This window comes from Bos javanicus, chromosome 11 (assembly GCF_032452875.1).
Source record: "Bos javanicus breed banteng chromosome 11, ARS-OSU_banteng_1.0, whole genome shotgun sequence".
In the NCBI taxonomy this organism is placed as follows: domain Eukaryota; kingdom Metazoa; phylum Chordata; class Mammalia; order Artiodactyla; family Bovidae; genus Bos; species Bos javanicus.
The window spans coordinates 95,144,683-95,163,431 of NC_083878.1; the positions used below are offsets into that span (position 1 = coordinate 95,144,683).

Sequence of the window (18,749 nt, forward strand, 5' to 3'; positions counted from 1 at the left end):
TCTCTGAGCATGGCAGCCTATAAGATAAAATCTGAATTGCTAATTTCACAGTGGGACACTGTCGAAGCAGCGCAAGTCCAACTGTTCCTCTCGCCTGTCCGCAGCTGAGACACTTTCTGTCCACCTGACGTGGACTAAGAGGAGGCTGTTGGCTGTGCCGTGACCATGTGCTCCCTGAAAATGCATCCTCTCACCTGGGAGCTTGTGCTCAAAGAGGGCAAGAGACAGAAAAAAGGGTGATATAACAGAGCTCTGAACAAAAACAGGAGTTTGCGCAGCCAAGTACAGTGGGCCTTTAGTTCTACGAAACCTTCCCACAGTCCCCACTCTGCTCTAGAAGGGCCCAGGCAGCGGCACCTCCTTCAGGTGTGCCCCGCCCCCGGCTCTGGTGTGGAGATAGTGCTCCTTCCCCCGACTGGATGGACCCTTGGCGGCTTGTGGCCTTGGAGCCAGAGCCCCACGGGACTCCTGTGTGCTGGACTCCTGAACCACAAAGTCTGTGGGAGGAGTGGAGAGCCTCTTCCCACCCTGGGTTATGGCACCTGGTTTCAGCAGCACAAAAGGAGCACGTCTACCTGAACCAACAGTGGGCTGCAATACCAAGCTGCAGAGGAGCCAGTGCGAACATGCAAGGCCAGGTCCAACACAGCCCAGGCCCGAAAGGTTGCTTCCCTTCCCACCTAGGGCCTGAGGAATCCCACAGGCTCAGCAGAGATCACCCTGTCCAGCCCCAAGGTGATCCAAGACAGGTGCCCAGAGTCCCCACCCCAAGCCAGAGCTCTTCTCTGCTGTGCTGTCCCACCCGTCTCAAACACCCCGCAGGTCCACGATGCTGAGCACACACTGCACTGAATACCTGCTACTTCTCAATGTTCTTTCCTTTCCTTGTGAATTACCTGACTTGGAGTTGAGTACATGTGGTGGGAGTTGAAGCAGCACTGAGGAAGGGGGTGTGCTTGCTCTCCTCTGGCCAAACTTGGGGCTGAGTTTCTAACTGCTCCTGCCTACATTCAGATGAAGGCCGCTGGAGCAGAGCTCAGGAGCCACGTTTTGAGTGGCTCAGCCTCCAGGAAGAGGTTAGGCAGCTGCACAGCCGTTCGAAACTGCTGCTGAGCCGCTCACCTGCCACCAGGGCTGGCCACTTTCCAGTTACATAAGCAAATCGATGCGCCCCTTGCCCCCCTCACCCATTCTGAGCTGGGCTGCAGCGCCAGCTCAGCACATGCCACATGCTAAGGAAGTGGCACGGCTCCCTCCACAACCGGAAGAAGCACCAGTTAGCTCTCAAAGGCTAACTTCTGGAGACTATTTAACCAATGGCTGATAACCATTTCAGACTCTTGGACCACTCTGAGAAAAAGCTATGGGCTGGCTGCCCTGGAACATGTACCTTCTCACAGAACTTCATACAGAATTCAGAGGCATCTTTAAGAAAGCAGAGAAAGGCTGGCACGTGCTGAATTCAAACCTCTCCCCATAATCCGCAGTCTAGGAATCTGTCCACTCAACAACTCCCATCAACATTTTACAGATTACATCACTTTCCTACACTTGAAAGCAGTTCACAGTCATAAATACGGATTCAAAGGTCTGCTGAGTAAAGCTGGCCTGGGTACACTGGCTTCACATGGGTACACATAAAAGGAAGTCCTGTTCGGATGCCATGAATATAGTCAGGGTGGCCACAAGGGGAAGCCTTCACTTACCTGGTCCCCTTCTTATTGGGCACAGAGTACGGACGGAGAAAATCCAGCTTGCTCTTGCTGATGACACACAGGTCAATGTTACTTCCAGACCCCAGGTCGTTGAAGATCCCGGCTGCTATGGCTTCACTTACTAGCTTCTTAGCTTCCTCCTCCTAAGAAAGAAAATAGCAACAAGAGTGTTCCCAGTCGAATGGAGGGCCTGCTCTGATGTCCAGAGTGCTGTCAGAAACAGTAAGAGAAAAGGGGAGGGGAAAAGGCCAACCTGTGAGGCAGGCATTATTTTTAGTGCCCATTTTATTAATGAAGAAAAGGTCTCAAAAGTACTTCAATGATCTGCCCAAGGTTCTGCAGCTGGTAAGCAAGAGAACCAGGCCTTTCAAATCCTTTATGCACACACGCCCTCTTCAACAAACTTTCACTTCAGACACCCACCATATAATAGGACTGTGGGCTGACAGCAGCTTTTTCATCTAAAACAGGGGTCTGTAAACTTCTCTAACAAAGGGCGAGGTAGTAAATATTCTGGGTTTGTGGACAGAGTCTCCGTCATAACTACTCAGTCACAGTAGCATAAAACAGCCACAGAATATGTAAACAAGTGGGTGTGGCTATGTGCCAATACACCTTCATCAAACAAAAACGGGTGCTGGGCCAGATTTGGCCCACATGCTGTAGTCTGCAGACCCCTGATCAAAAATGTCAAAAATGGTCGGAATCTGCCTCCTGGTAACATAGTAAAGTCAATATCATGGTAAAAAAGATGAACACCAAAACACAATTCTGGGGAAATGCTAGCAGAGCCAAGGCGGAGACCTCCTGCACTAGAGAACCTGTCCCCTCCCACTAGTAAGTCTGCATGTTCGCTGAAGTGATTTCTTTCTGGGAATCACTCTGTTACTTTTCCTTTAAGAGCAAGTCTTAAGTCTCCAACAATTACTGGTAAGACAATGCAGATTAATTTCTTATTCATGAAGCACCAGATTGAAGTCACTACAACACAGAATATTAAGGGCTAACGGGTAACTGAGAAGGAGCTGTGAGAACACTGGCCGGGTCAGCAAAACTTCAGGGAGGGCCTGCACACCAGGCACTCAGAAAGCAGAAGGCAGGCGCCACAGGCAGCAGGGCAGGACCGGGGGAACACCAGATTCAATCACTTTACATCAGGACCAAAAAATGAACCAATCTTGCAGAGAAGAGACTTCAACCTGAGCTTCAGCCCCCTTCCCCATACATGAGGGCATGGAGTCCAACCTGGCAAGCTGAAATACAGAGCTCATCCAAGCAACATCCTTGGAGAAACTCGGATGCCTGGCCCAAATTCCAGCCTGAGATCAAAGAGAGCGAGTTCACTGTCTTCAAGTCCTGAGAAGAGGGCTTCTGCTGCTCAACCTGCCCAAAGCCAGTAAGTAGGATTCCAGTGACATGAGCGCCCTCTACAGACTCAGAGAAGGCCCTGCTGGAAGTGGGATCCTCAGCAACCCAGCAGCAGGGGCTGGGGGTTATTCTGATCTTTATTCCGCCAGGTTTTCCCACTTCCTGAGTGGCACCTATGTGGGCTCAGTAAAATGAGTTATTCTCTTGTGCATATTCAGCCCCACAGAATTCATTCAAACAGGATCCTCTCATTAGAAGTTCTCTCCTGGGATTCCCAAGTCTATGGAGGTCAAAAGCCTTACTGGAAATCAGTGAAGGTGGCAGCAAAGAAAGCATCTTAGAGGGGGAGGTGGCTGCTGCTACCATTCAGTTCAGTTCAGTTCAGTTCAGTCGCTCAGTCGTATCGGACTCTTTGCGACCCGATGAACCGCAGCACACCAGGCCTCCCTGTCCATCACCAACTCCTAGAGTTTACTCAAACTCAAGTCCATCGAGTCGGTGATGCCATCCAGCCATCTCATCCTCTGTCATCCCCTTCTCCTCCTGCCCCCAATCCCTCCCACCATCAGGGTCTTTTCCAATGAGTCAACTCTTTGCATGAGGTGGCCAAAGTATTGGAGTTTCAGCTTTAGCATCAGTCCTTCCAATGAACACCCAGGACTAATCTCCTTTAGGATGGACTGGTTGGATCTCCTTGCAGTCCAAAGGACTCTCAAGAGTCTTCTCCAAAACCACAGCTCAAAAGCATCAATTCTTCGGCGCTCAGCCTACTTCACAGTCCAACTCTCACATCCATACATGGCCACTGGGAAAACCATAGCCTTGACTAGACGGACCTTTGTTGGCAAAGTAACGTCTCTGTTTTTGAACATGCTATCTAGGTTGGTCATAACTTTCCTTCCAAGGAGTAAGCGTCTTTTAATTTCATGGCTGCAATCACCATCTGCAGTGATTTTGGAGCCCAAAAAAATAAATTCTGACACTGTTTCCCCATCTATTTGCCATGAAGTGATGGGACCGGATGCCATGATCTTTGTTTTCTGAATGTTGAGCTTTAAGCCAACTTTTTCACTCTCCTCTTTCACTTTCATCAAGAGACTTTTTAATTCCTCTTCACTTTCTGCCATAAGGGTGGTGTCATCTGCTTATCTGAGGTGATTGATATTTCTCCCGGCAATCTTGATTCCAGCTTGTGCTTCCTCCAGCCCAGCGTTTCTCATGATGTACTCTGCATAGAAGTTAAATAAACAGGGTGACAATATACAGCCTTGACGTACTCCTTTTCCTATTTGGAACCAGTCTGTTGTTCCATGTCCAGTTCTAACCCTTCCTTCCTGACCTGCATACAGGTTTCTCAAGAGGCAGGTCAGGTGGTCTGGTATTCCCATCTCTTTCAGAATTTTCCACAGTTTATTGTGATCCACACAGTCAAAGGCTTTGGCATAGTCAATAAAGCAGAAATAGATGTTTTTCTGGAACTCTCTTACTTTTTCAATGATCCAGCGATGTTGGCAATTTGATCTCTGGTTCCTCTGCCTTTTCTAAAACCAGCAAGCTGCTACCATAGAAACAGCAAAAACCAACCACTAAGTTAACAAATGCAAAACCATTCCAACTTGTTTTGGGGGACCCGGTGGGGGGGGGGGGGGTCCGTGTATCAAAGCACCTTGCTTATACCTCTGCTCCTGACCTACCACCTCCTCTCCTCTCCTCTCCGCTGTTTCATTTCACTGCTGTTCTCATCACTGATGCTGGTGCCCTGAGCCAGCCAACAGTACCCAATGGTTGTCACAAACACTGCTGGTACCACTCAGGCCTGCAGATTTAAATTTCCCAAATTATTTAATACTCGAGGATGGGGATGGAGAAGACTTACAGAACCTGAAATATACATGTACTGCTGCTGCTGCTGCTGCTAAGTCGCTTCAGTCGTGTCCGACTCTGTGCGACCCCAGAGACAGCAGCCCACCAGGCTCCCCGTCCCTGGGATTCTCTAGGCAAGAACACCGGAGTGGGTTGCCATTTCCTCCTCCAATGCAGGAAAGTGAAAAGTGAAAGTGACGTCGCTCAGTCGTGTCCGACTCTAAGCGACCCCCTGGATTGCAGCCTGCCAGGATTCTCTGTCCATGGGATTTTCCAGGCAAGAGTACTGGAGTGGAGTGCCATCGCCTTCTCCGAGGCATGTACTGCTAACATCAATCCATTACAATCCACTGATGCCAAGATGCCAAAAGTGCTGAGACTGCAGGTGTGACTTCCTCTAGTTTACAAATATTCTTTAATGTGAGCACATGAACTTACAAAACTTAAAAATTAATACAAAATATATTACATACAACCTGAGTTACTCATAAAAGTAGTTGCTTTTAAAAATTGGGGAAATAAACCTTTTAAATTCCTCCCACTACCACCCCTTCAAATTCTAGGAAAGACAATTCATTAAAAAAGGAAATACCTCAAGTCTCTGATTTTTTTTCCTTTCTGTAGTCCTACCCACCTCTCATATACACAGGACTGAAAATGTTAAAGCACCTACTATAGTGTGTCAAGTACTGAGGTAGACTTTGATGATCGTCGTCATTTCTACCCCTACCCTTAACTATCTTCTGAGGTTGGTATTGTCAGAAACCAAGGCAGAGAGAGAGCCAATGACCTGCCCAAGGTCACACAAATAATTAAAACAGGACCCTGGGCTCTAGTGCCAGAAGGCCATACCACCACCAGCTCATAGGTAACCTGTCTCAGCTGTGAGCTGTGGCTCCTGAGCGAGTTGGGAACGGACAGCAGCCCCTTGATTCAGGGTGTCATTCCTCATCAGCAAAGATCTTCAGAACCTGAGCAAGTATAAGAGAAAGATGAAAAGTAAAAGTTGCTCAGTTGTGTCCGACTTTTCGCAAACCCATGGACTATATACATGGAATTCTCTAGGCCAGAATACTGGAGTGGGTAGCCGTTCCCTTCTCCAGGGGATCTTCCCAACCCAGGAATCAAACCAGGGTCTCCTGCATTGCTGGCGGATTCTTTACCAGCTGAGCTACCAGGGAAGCCCAAGAGAAAGATGGTGGTTGCCAATTTCTCACTGAGCCAACTCGCAGACCCTCTGATGGTCACTTCCATGGTGGGGAAAGCACTGCCCACAGACCACCACCTAAACATTTCTACAAGGTGATATGGCAGAGATGAACATTAAGATCCAAAGTCTTATTTCATATATTCCTCACCTCCACCAAAAACCCTCAAAAGACAAACAGGGTGAAAATTACCAAGGCTTTTCTGTCTGCCCATTATTTACATAGTTAATGCCTTCAACAAATATTTGCAGACACCTACTATGTTCCAGGAACTGTATCTTATGACAAATATGGTCCTTTACCATAGTATCTCCATACCCAGAATTCTAGACACATATGCAAATATGCTACTGGGCATATTCATACTGTGTTTTCTTTATAGTGGATTTTCACAATTAAACAAGTCTTGTCTTTAACACGTGCTACCAAATATTTAGGGAAGCTATTGAGAAAAACCACAGACTAAAAGCAAGAGGTAGGGAAAACACATTTTTATCTGTCTCTGGGTCACAGTAAGTGCAGAAGCATTGTTTCTTCCCTTAGGATTCATTCTTCATGAGGAAACCACCTCACTTTTCTGGAAGCAGCGAAGGGACCAGAGTTCTAGGGAGCATCCACTTGGGGACAGCTGCTACACATGGGATGTGACCCCAGCTGGTAAGACCCAGTGTGAGGCGCTCTCCCACTGCCGGGCCAGCAGCCTCCCCTGGCCAGCTGCTTGTGGATTTACATCGCTAATCACAGGGGGAACTTGGATTCAATGTATTCGCAGAGCAGCCGGACTCATCCAGGCTACCTTCCCCCACTAACCCTCCCCCCCAAAAAAGGCTCTGCAGGCCAATGGCAGCTTCCTTTTACTTTGAGCTGCTCAGCCAAAAGATCACCATCATGATCCCAGTGCTCAAAAGTTAGTTGAGCAACCCAGGTTCAAGGTCATCAGGCAGGGTTGGAGGCAGACAGAATGTGTTTCAGTCTCCAGCCTCCTACTTACTTATTGCTGTGCACCCTTGAGCAAGTCATTTCACCTCTCTGAGTTCACTCTCCTCCTCTGAAATATAGATGATAACTTAAGATTTATCACATGATTACTGAAACAATCATGGGTCTGGCACATGGCTATTGCTTAAAAACTGGTGACTTATTTAATCCAGCAAGCCAGAGGGCTCCAAGGGACATAATTTATCTCCAAGGAGTGACTGCCTGTACCAAACACCAGGCCAGGAGAAGGAGGTCCAAACAAACCTGCTGGCAACCCTTCACACAGTGCAGTGGAGAAGTTCCTATAATAATTAATCCAAGCAAAAAGCACACTCCCTAAAAGTTCAGAGAATATAAAAGGGGCACTTCCTGCTTTATGGCTACAAAGACCAAACTAACTGGGAATATCAGTCCCCCGGGCCACCCCTGCTTCTTAAATGAGATTACAATAAGAGTGATGTACTGTACTACGAGTCAGCTGTGACAAGCAGCACTTTATAGAGCTATCTGTTTGTCTCCATCACTGCATCACACAATGTGTCCCTGGACTCCAATGTGCAGCTCCATTTACCGCTACATGACAAATGGGCAGCACTTGTAAAAGGCACAAAGAGGTCCGCATCGGCCATGTAATGGTCACCACAGCTGTACCCGAGTGCTTGAGGGGACAAAACAGACCCCCAAGTTCATTAAACTGACCAGTAATGCATCTTTCGAAAAGTGCCTTAGGAATCGTACAGAAAAGGCTAAAATAAATAACTCAGCATGGAAGGCTAATCTGAAATGGTGTTTGATAAATTATTTATAACACAGGCGATTGTCTGCATTTAATATTGGAGCTACTAGTAGCATCTTTAAAAGATGATTTATGGGTTGTAATGCTATTAAACTTTATATTGGCCCACTGCTAGCTATAAAGTCTGCTGAGATTTAGAGAATGAGTTTTAAACTGTCACTGCAACATCAGAGGAGATGGAGACTGTATTAAATCTTTACTTTAAACCTGTTATCTAGAGAGTTGCGTTTTGTAGACACTCACAAACTGATAGATTACCTCGGCATCCACAGTGGTACAGGTCCAAAATAGTACTGCAAAGAAACTTATCCACATTCTTGTCTACAGCAACAGTCAGACCTCTCTTCTCACTTAAGTGACTTTTAGATTGGGAATATCACCAGAGTGAAATGTAGGGGATCTAGCCCAATGGGCACCCTGGACAGTTCAGCATCAAATTAATACTCTTTAAATAAACCCTCGACATGCTACTGTTGTGCATTATGAACAGTGCTTTACTTATGTTGGGGGCAGGCAAAGTACTAAATATGCATCTGAGTGAAAACCCAACCTACTATTTCAGATACAGCTGCAGAATCTGAAAACACACATATATGGCAAGTCATTTGAAACAACAGATTTGTAACTAAATATTTTTAACAAGTTAAAATAAAACTGGTTATTTCCTGGAAAATACATTCCATTTATGTGGCTGAGGTGCAAATGTTAAGCAGGTTGAACAAAAGAGAAACACTCAGCCTTTTTCATAACGAATGGCACTCCCTGGCACTCTTGTTTTCCAGAGCATTTCAGAGGTGCCCCTTGCTTTCTGTGCCACTGGCACACCAAAAGCCGGGGGCAGTGGCTCTCCTGCCTTTGCCTGAGGGGAACAAGGATGTGGGTGGCATCACAGCTGAACTCTCCCACAATTTTCATCAATTTTCCTATTTGCTATTAAATCTACAAGGACCATTTAGTTCATAACAGTTTGCTCCTTTACTAAAAAGTAACGATTTTACTCAGTAAGAACTGAAGCAGTCCAAACTCCATCTTGGAAAATCTGCATATTTTGTTGCTTTGACTTGAAACAGTAAAAAACGCTATTTCTCTGATGATCGCAGCAGAACAGATAAAACTCTGGGTGTGACAAGACTCTGGACTCTAAAAAGAGGACCAAAAGCATGCTGTTTCAATCCCAGCAGCTAGCACAACGCTTGGTGTGAATATCAACAAATGAAAAAATGAAACACTGATTTCAAATGCATTCACAGCTCTGCCAAAACTAAAACATGAAATTGATTATGAAACAAAGATCAAAAAAAAAAAATCAATACAAAATGGGGGAATTTCCTAACTTCATAAGTCCAAACTGGGGACCAGGGAGCAAGAGCATTCAAAAACAGTCAAACAAACAAGAGGAAGAGGTTTGGGCAGGACATTCTGCAGTGGCCTACTGAGAAGCTGAGGTTCTGACTATGCCACTGATGTGGCCTGAAGGAGTCATTCATGGCTGACGGTTGAATAAAATTTAAAGAGCTCAAAAAAGTGTTTAAAACCGGTCCCCCAAAAGCAGTGTGCTTCCTGTACCTGTAATAGGCCTGATGTATCCCCCTGTATAGCCACATACTTGATAGTGGAAAAGGTTAATTTTTTTCAGACTGGACTGTGTGATAAAAGCAAAAGTGTCTGAGTTTTTGTTTTCAGCTTGAGCTGTTTGGGTAAACACGGTCTGCCTGTGTAAACATCTGAACTGTCTGGCGTAACTGAGTTGCAGCTGGTACTGAGGGTGCCCAGAGTGGGGACTGATTTAGTGACTGTGTCTTTAAGGCCTAGATGGTGCTGCCATTTCTCTCCTTGTGGCATCCAAGAACTGTGTGATGCAAATAATGAAGGGCAAGCCTGCTGGGCATTCATGAGTGATTTAAAAGGATTTTGCCCAAGATGGGAAGGGGAGTTCATATTCAAGGACCTGCCAACCAAGTCCCTGCCAACTTGGTCTGCCCCAGATCACTGAATGGCGCAGAAGTCTGAGCATGGCTCAGGCTAGGAGAGATGTGCAAGGCTGTACAACTACAGTGGGCCAAAAGAAGACGAGAGAAGCCTGGGAGAACTGGGTTACTAATGAAGACAGGGCTCAACTCTCTCTGAGCCACAAGGGCCAGTCGGAAGAATAGGGACAATGCCTCTGCCCAAGGGCTGCTGGGAGAATAAAGGGACGGGAACGCCCTAACAAACAGACTTTATAAACAGAATTGGTGCCAAGTTCAAGGGCAGAAGGAAAAAGACGAGGCTGTGAGAGAACTAACATGGGCACCCACCACATTCCTGGGTCTTAGCCAAACACTTATGTTACCTTATTTAATCCTCATCATTTCCGCCTGTACTGCAGAGGAAATGGAGGCACAAGGAAGGGTAGCTGGTGCATTCAGAGCACACATGCATGCTTAGTCGTGTCCAACTCTCTTAGGCCCCATGGACTGCAGCCCACTAGGCTCTTCTGTCCATGGGATTTCTCCAGGCAAGAATGCTGGAGTGGGTTGCTATTTCCTTCTCTAGGGGATCTTCCTGACCCAGGGATCAAACCCACGTCTCCTGCATCTCCTGCACTGCAGGTAGATTCTTTACTACTGAGCCACCTGGATGGCCACTGAAGGCACACAGCTCTGTATAAGTGGGATTCAGGGATCCGTGCCAAGTTTAAGTGTCTGGCATCACCAAAGCCTATGTCTTCCTATCCCACCACAGGAAAAAAGACGGTGGGCAAGAGGCTCTGCTGGATTCTGAGACAAGCGAATGGAAGGAAAAACACCTAGGCTTCCAGAGGGAAAAGGACCAAGAGAGATGGGAACATACTGCTTTCCACAAGGAGAGGAAATCAGCATTCACAGCATATGTGTATACAAATATACATTTCCAAGGCTGCACTGAATCAAATATAATCAGAGGAGTTGGGGGAAGACTAGGTTTAAAGAAAAAGTGAGAAATATGTTCAACAATCCTTCAAATGAAAACCAAGTTGCCCCAGGTAGTAATAAGATCTTAGTAATACCTCTCTCTCTCTCTCCATAAAACAATGCGGTCAGTGATAACTCTGCCAATAAATTCCTGCAGATACTGCAAGGGCTATCACCAGAACAGAGGGGAGGCACTGAACGGAGTGGGTTTGTTTCTTGGGTCTCAACAAAGGTACAAAGGAGCCATGTTCACATCGAGCCTATCTACCTCCAAAGTCTGGAGGGTGGGAAACCAGTGCAGAATGTAAAGTGTGTGGGAAGGCTATGGGCACTGTTACACTACCAGATGCTGCTTCTACAGCCTCACAGGGATTAGGAGGGACTAGAAGGAGGTCCAAGCAAGCTCAGACACTCTTGTTGAGGGCATTTAAAGATGACCACAAATGAAGCAGATTTCAAATGATGCAAAACCCCTCAAAGAAAGGTACAAGTTAGCTTAGTTCAGCACGCATTTACTAATGCTCTGCTCTGATACTAATACAGTCCAGGGACAGTGTGCCAAACACTGGGTATAAGGCCTGAACAGATCAGACCCTGCCCACGAAGATTACAGAGTCCAGAGAGGAAACAAGTACAACATGAAGAGTTTTTAAGAGACAAGGCTGACAATGGAACTATGAGAAGGGTACAGAGGTCTCGTAGGGCACAGGTGATAAAGACTGGGTTGAGGCTTGACACACATGTAAATGTCAGCCAAGCCAAGGTGTAGAAGTGATGGCAGGGGTAAAGCCATGAAAATGAGAAGGACATAGGTGTAGGCAGGTAGCTAATTCCACATGGCTGAATCCCAGAGAGCCTCATGGGCCACAGAGAGAGCTGATCCTTCATTCCAGTGGGAGACGAGGAAAATTTTAAACTGGCAAATGATGTAGTTAGATTTGTGCTTTTTGAAACTGCAGCCTGGAAGCAGTGGGGGAGGAGAGGCCAAAGGCAAGCAACAGGAAAGCAAGTGATTGGAGGGCCTAAGCAGACACCAGGGAGGATCAACAGCAGGAGAGGGAGGCAGATGAGGGGGAGGAAGAAGGAGCACAGGAGAGGGAGAAGCAGAGAGTGCCACTCGGACTTTCAGCATCAGTCACGGACACTGACCAAACTCTAAACAAACTCGGTCTTCACAGAAAGGCCTCTGTAACTTCCTGGCAGCTATTTTTCTGATGGGTTGATGGGAGACAATGGTCAAGTTAATACATATCCTGTGGCAGGAATTCTAAAGGGTGTCACCATAAAGGGACAAGGCAGAGCCAGTGAAAGTATCCTGAGGTTGTTCTGGAAAAAAATGGCCTGGGCTGGAACCAACCTGTAAATGCCACTTCATTGGTGGTAGTGAAGTGAAGTCGCTCAGTGTCCAACTCTTTGTGACCCCATGGACTGTAGCCTACAAGGCTCCTCAGTCCATGGGAGTTTCCAGGCATGAATACTGGAGTGGGTTGCCATTTCCTTCTCCAGCGGATCTTGGTGGTAGGGGCTCCCAAAATACTCCTGTCTGGCCCCTGGAATGTAGTAGAAAGAGTAGAAGGGATTGGTTGACAATGGGAGCAAGAGCAGAAAGACTGTAAAGAACGAAGCTCTAAGGGAGATGTACGGTCACAAGGGTTTGGCTATGTTCGAGGAGCAGCTCTAAAGAAGCAGAAACGGACAGGCAGAGAACAGACAGGGCAGGTGAGTCGGATCAAGGCCCCTGCCCATCACCTTCTCCTGGGACCCCAGGCACACACAGTCTGCAGATACACTGCAGTTACTTAAGCATCTTGGGGTAGGAAAGCCTTCCTAAAGGGCATAAGGAAACTTCTGGAGCCATTGCATATATCTGCTATATTGATCATGGTGATGGGAGATGGGAGGAGGGGGAGGGACGAGGCAGAGGCAAAGAATCTGAGAATGAAGATTCAGGAGATTCAGCTATGAATCTAGTCTTCTTACTTACGAGCTACGTAAAGTCACTCAACATTTTAAGTCCCAATTTCCTCATCTGTAAAAAGGCCTAAAACCACCAGCAGCAGGGTGGCTGTGAGGATTCAAAGACTCCATGCACAGAAGCTGCAAGCATGGTGCCTGGTATGCAGGAAACCCATGATGATAGCTAACCTGGTTCGATTCTACCCCTCTCTCTTAATACACACATGCGGTTATCAAATTAACCCTAACCCTTTCAGAACTACCAATGCAGTGGGCAACCGAAAATAACTTAGTACTTATTACCAAAAATAACTTAGTAACTTAGTACTTTTATAACTTCTAGTTCAAAGCAAATCAATTATGAAAGAAGCAATTATACCGCAAATGTAAATCAAAATGATACCCTAAGACTGTGCTCACACGCACATCTTCCACACAGACTTACTGCCATGTCAATAAGAAGTGTACTAAACAACACATTTTCACTTGTTACATGGCACTAGAAATTCTCTTCTAAAAGGAGAAAAGAGAACTTTACATTCACTGTTTGCAGGCACTGTGCCAAGTACATTCTTCCACTTATTCTTCCAAATAACCCTTTAAGATAGCTACTACCCTTTTGCCATTTTACAAACCCAGGAAACCAAGGCTCAGGGAGGGAAAATGATGAACCCCAAAACACACAGCCAACTGGAAGGTCTGAGATTCAACACAGTTTTGTCTAACTTCAGAGCCCATGGATTTTTGACTCAAGACAGTAGAACCTCCAACAATTAGCATCCAAAAACAGCAATGACACTCGTTTCGTCCTTAGATATAACTGATTACTCACTCGTGGATTTATCTTTTTAAAGTACTTTACCTCTGAAATTCTTCAAAGTTGCAAACATATTGCTTAAATAATGCTACTCTATCATTCCATTATTCATCTGGCTTGTTAAGAACATCCTGATGAATTTTTCCAAAAAATTCATACATTCATCAAATTCTAAAGCAAAAGCCTATCAAATTCACTGAATCCAGCACTACATTTAAAGGTTGATATCTCCCTAAAATACACGTATAAAAACTTCTCAGCAAACAGAATGAGTCAAACTGCTCTTTAAACCACCTTGTACGTCAATAAAAAAAGATAACCATTTAAGTTCATTTTCCCATCAGGCCATTTGTTGATTGTAAATCTTAATTAAAACAGGGACTTCCCTGGTGGTCTAGTAGTTAAGACCTCACCCTCCAATGCAGGGGTGCAAGTTTGATCCCTGGTCAAGGAACTAAGATCCCACATGCCTCATGGTAAAAAAAAAAAAAAAAAAAACATAAAACAGAAGCAATACTGTAACAAATTCAATAAAGACTTTAAAATGGTCCACATTTAAAAAAAAATCTTTAAAATAAAAACAGAGTAGGCATGTCAATTATACCTCAATCTTAACTAAAACAGACTGAGAAAAGGCACTTTAATTTTCTTTTAACGTTCTGGGACATGAAGTAGCCAGAGGATGAGAGCAAACTTTTGTTAAGCCTGACTGTAATTTACAAATATGATCCTCCTAATAATAATAATCCCTTCCGGTGCTGACTTAAGCCCATTTTACAAATGAGTTTTATCTTTTACAAACTGGGGCCACAGGGGTTACAGAAGAGGCAAAAACCAATCTTAAACCTAGAACTATTCAAAGTTCATGCATACACTTTCCATCATGCCCTATTCTTACTCCTGTCAATCGAATTTATCTTCATTAAGAGACACCAACCTATTTGTCAAGGAATCAAAGTTAACGAGTCCTTAAGTCTTTTCAGCATTCCAGTATCACCACAGTTCTGATATTTAGAAAAAAACTACATTCCAATATTTATGACAGGGTGACAACAACTGTGAGTGTGACTGTGGTCTACAGACACAATGTTCATTGCAAATATTTTCAAAAACCTGGACTACTAGGTTGAATTTTAAAATATCTATTTAGCACAATTTCGTATTTTTAAAATTTTTTGTTTCTGCACAATTTCAGGGTTAGGGGAGAGTGGTATAAATTACCTCACAGAAACCCACAAGTAACATTATCTGCTAAGGTTAAAACTTTAACTACCTTCCTGAGGTATGCTGCTGGGGTCTCATTACAGCAGGTAATCTCACATTCTGCCATGCACAACACACTAAGTACCAGCATCTCCCAATTACACTGCAACGTAAATCTCAAAGGACATTTGAAAAGTCTACACAGCTCCTGCACCCACTGCCGAAACACAGCCACCCCTAATGGAACGTGGCAGCTTTCTCAACTAAATATTCACATGCAGGGACAGGGCTGCTTAAGCTCGGCCCTCTCCCACACTGAAAAACGGATGCTAATTAAAAGGCCACACTGACTCGGGAAATGACCGCTCAGACAACTTGAGACACTGTCTGGAGTTTTGTTTTCCTGTTTCCAAACATGTTCAGCTGCCTGAACTTCCAGAGTTACACCACCGAGAGAAAGTCACAGCAGGAGTCCGCACACCTCTGTACATCGTGATGGCCTTCTAGAATAGCTTCTTCTCCTCTTCAGACTCCCCACCCCACCCCTTCCCTAATCCCCAAGACAAAAACAATTTCAAGTGACGAAACACATGCTCTTTGAGGCCACCTTAAAGGCCCCCAGACAGACCTCACCAATTCCTCTTCTGCCCTTATAAGCACCATTCTCGTACTTTCAGTACTGTTTGTGGGCCTGTTCACCCCAGTACGCTGTAGATGTCTCTAAGAAAGGGACTCTGCCTCATAAGCAGGCACAGAACTTGGCGCCTGGTTGGAGAGAAGTAAGACTCAGGTGAATGCAACTCAAGTCCACCCTTCACATCTCAGAATGACCATCACCCTCAAGAGTTTACAGAAGCCTAATGGCAACTCTAATGGGGACAGAGATGTGCTGGCGGTGCAGGTACCAAGAAACTTCTGCTTTCTTTGCCCACTGCTCTTCTGCCTTTGCCAACTTTTATGTGTCTGAGAAGTTTTTGAGAAAGCACTTAAAAAAAAAAAAAAAGCCTTCAAAATAGCAGAGGTATCCAAGGTACATTGTTCTTAGCGTAATCATTTGGCTATTTTTGGAACTGTCTTTACTTCAGCTAGCAAAATCTAGACTTGATCTAGGCTGTGATGCAAGAAAAATAAGTGTCATAGGAATAGTAATGGCTTTGAAATATCTCATCTAAGCCAACTTTCTCATGCCTCTTAAGAAGTGCCAATCCCTTCAAATATTGGCAGTTCCATTTATTCAGATCTTCCGATACATAAAATTTGCTGACTTTTCCCCCCTTAAGTTGATGCAGATATACGAAAACCATAAAGCTTTTTTCTTCTTTGGCTAGAAACGAAACTCTGCCTGTGCAAATTATAGGGGCATTTTAAAATTACCATATGTTTTAGATCAGAAGGTAAAAACAGGACAGCAGCCCATGAAAACTTTCCAGCCCAAGAAAGCTTACAATTAACTCTTTAAAATACAGCTCAAGCCCTCAAGTTCCCTTACTCTTGTAGGTAGTGGTCCCATTTAACATTTAAATATCCTGAGTCAGTAAGTATACCATTTTTGTGTTCATTTATGTGTACAAAGTAAACACACATCGGTACCACATTTCAATATTTAGCTCCAAATGTTATTTTAAACTTAATTTTTCCACAGAGCTATTTGATTTTTTAAAAACAAGAAGATGAAACTTCCCCCAAATTCTTAATCACACTTCAGTGTACATTAACGAACATGTAATGTGTGGCTGCTTTGCACGCCCACATGCCCACCGCCTCCCCCTGTCTGATACCGCACACCACACAAGTATAATAAACCATGTTAATATTTCATACCACCGTGAAATATGCTGGAGTATCAATTCAACATCTGCTGTCTTTAGGGTCCAGGAGTCCCGCAGAGACACTTTCAATTTGTAATTGAGTTCTATGCTGAATTAATCAGCAGTTTATCTTTTTACTAAAATAACGTCTTCACCACTAACCCAGATTTACATTAACAATTTATGCCAAATTACCTGCCAAGGCAAAACTTATAAGATTCTAAGCTACCATCTAGTAACACTCAGTCCTATATTTCATTTCTTATATTTCTCTAACCTGTACACAAGAAAAGTAGAAATCCATTGTTCAAGAGCTTGCAAGCCTCCACCACAGATGACCTCTTAGATTTGTGACACAGAGCTTCACTTCTGACAGTGAAATACAACCAGGAGAAGTGGAAGGTGTGTGTTCGCATTTTCTCCTTTATGATTCAAAATTTTTACAAAGTAAGATTTCCAGAATGGAATGAAATCAGTAAGAAATAAAAGAGCTTCTTTTATGTCTTTTCCCAAGGAGCTGTGACATTCCAAATCCTGGCTTGGCTTAAGTAACAGAAAGAGACAACCCACATAAAGCGAGCACTTTTAGTACCGTAAATTATATCCCTGAGACCCAAGTCAGCAAAGGCAATTCAATTTGATAAAGAGATGGATAAAGAAGTCAAGTTTCTCTTTGATACCATGATACCAAATATATAAGCAATAACATCTTCCTTTTAATTCCACCCGTGTAGTTGAAAATCACCAAACATTAATTTCTGTTCAACATTCCCTTAGTTCTTGCCTCTCTGAATCAAGAGACTGGTCACAGAGAAATTACATTCTGTCTGCTGGATCTTTGCCACAGGTGTAGCAAGCAACACACTTTGTGAAATATTTCTCCTATATAGTATATTTTCCCCCACCTTTCACAGTTACAGGAAATATGTAAAGTGAAAACATCTCAAATGGAACACCTGCTCCAAAGAAATGCATCATAAATAATTACTGATCTACTACCAAGTAAACAAATCCCTTGTTTTCAATCTACTTTGCCAATAGCTGTTTAAAGAATTCCCACCATCATACAGAACGGCCTCTTTCAACACAACCTCTGGATTATACCACCAAATGTATGCATTCAGCTGGTACCCAATTAGCACCTGCTGATTGATTACATATTATTGATTATTTAAGAAAATGAAATTCAGTGCATATACAGAAGAGCAGAAGACATGGAAAAATTTTTACACAGAAATATTTTTGGTGGAAAAATCAACAATGAATTCTGAAAGTCAATAACTATGGAAGTATACCATATGCAGTGTTTTCATTACTCTTCAAAGAATTAGAAATGGAGACCTTCAAATTTTACACAGGGTCACTTCCCTGAGACTTGTTGATTCTTGAATTCCCGAGGCCTTGCCCCACGTGGCCATTTCTCTCTCTAATTTTCTGTTTTACTGCATCCTATTCTCATTTCAAGAATTTTATGAACCTATATAACCTATATATTATTTTAAGAAAGAGATTAAACTGAAAGGACTGAAAGAATTTTAGACTTTACTGATGCTTTATTAAGCAGGACTCATAGCCAAGTGGCAATTTCTAAATCAAGGAAGACTAGGAATCCTTGAGAATCAAAGGGAGAGAAGCCATATGCACCAGCAACACTCTGCATGTCTGTGTGTGTATGAAAGTCGCTCAGTAGTGTCCGACTCTTTTGCGACCCCATGGACTGTAGCCTGCCAGATTTCTCTGTCCATGGAATTCTCCAGGCAAGAATACTGCAGTGGGTTCCCATTCCCTTCCCCCAAACTCTTGCATGGTGAGGAGCAAAGCCCTGCTCTTGAGTCATCATGTGAAAGACCAAAGAAAAGTTCCACGTGCCTTGCAAAACACCATACAATGAAAATATGAGCAAGAAGAGTCAAAGGAGGAGCCTTAACTCAAGAAGCCCTCTTTTGCCTCTCCAAAGCTGGCCCACCAGTGGGCTCAAATTCAGGAAAACAAACTCACTTTTTAGAAAGGGATCAACTCAAAACACCTGATTCTGGTGAGAAGCTTAAACTATCAACAGTGCCTCCTCATTATTTAGTCCAAAGGTTTGAACAGTAATTCTCCA

General features: G+C 44.3%; 1 protein-coding gene across 1 annotated transcript in view; it reads right to left on the reverse strand.

Moving 5' to 3' along the window:
• Positions 1-18,749, reverse strand: part of PSMB7 (proteasome 20S subunit beta 7) — a 57,415-nt gene that overhangs the window by 993 nt on the left and 37,673 nt on the right. The window contains exon 7 of the mRNA XM_061433500.1: positions 1,707-1,858. Within this exon, the coding sequence (XP_061289484.1) occupies positions 1,707-1,858 (152 nt within the window). The remainder of the gene's footprint in view (positions 1-1,706; positions 1,859-18,749) is intronic.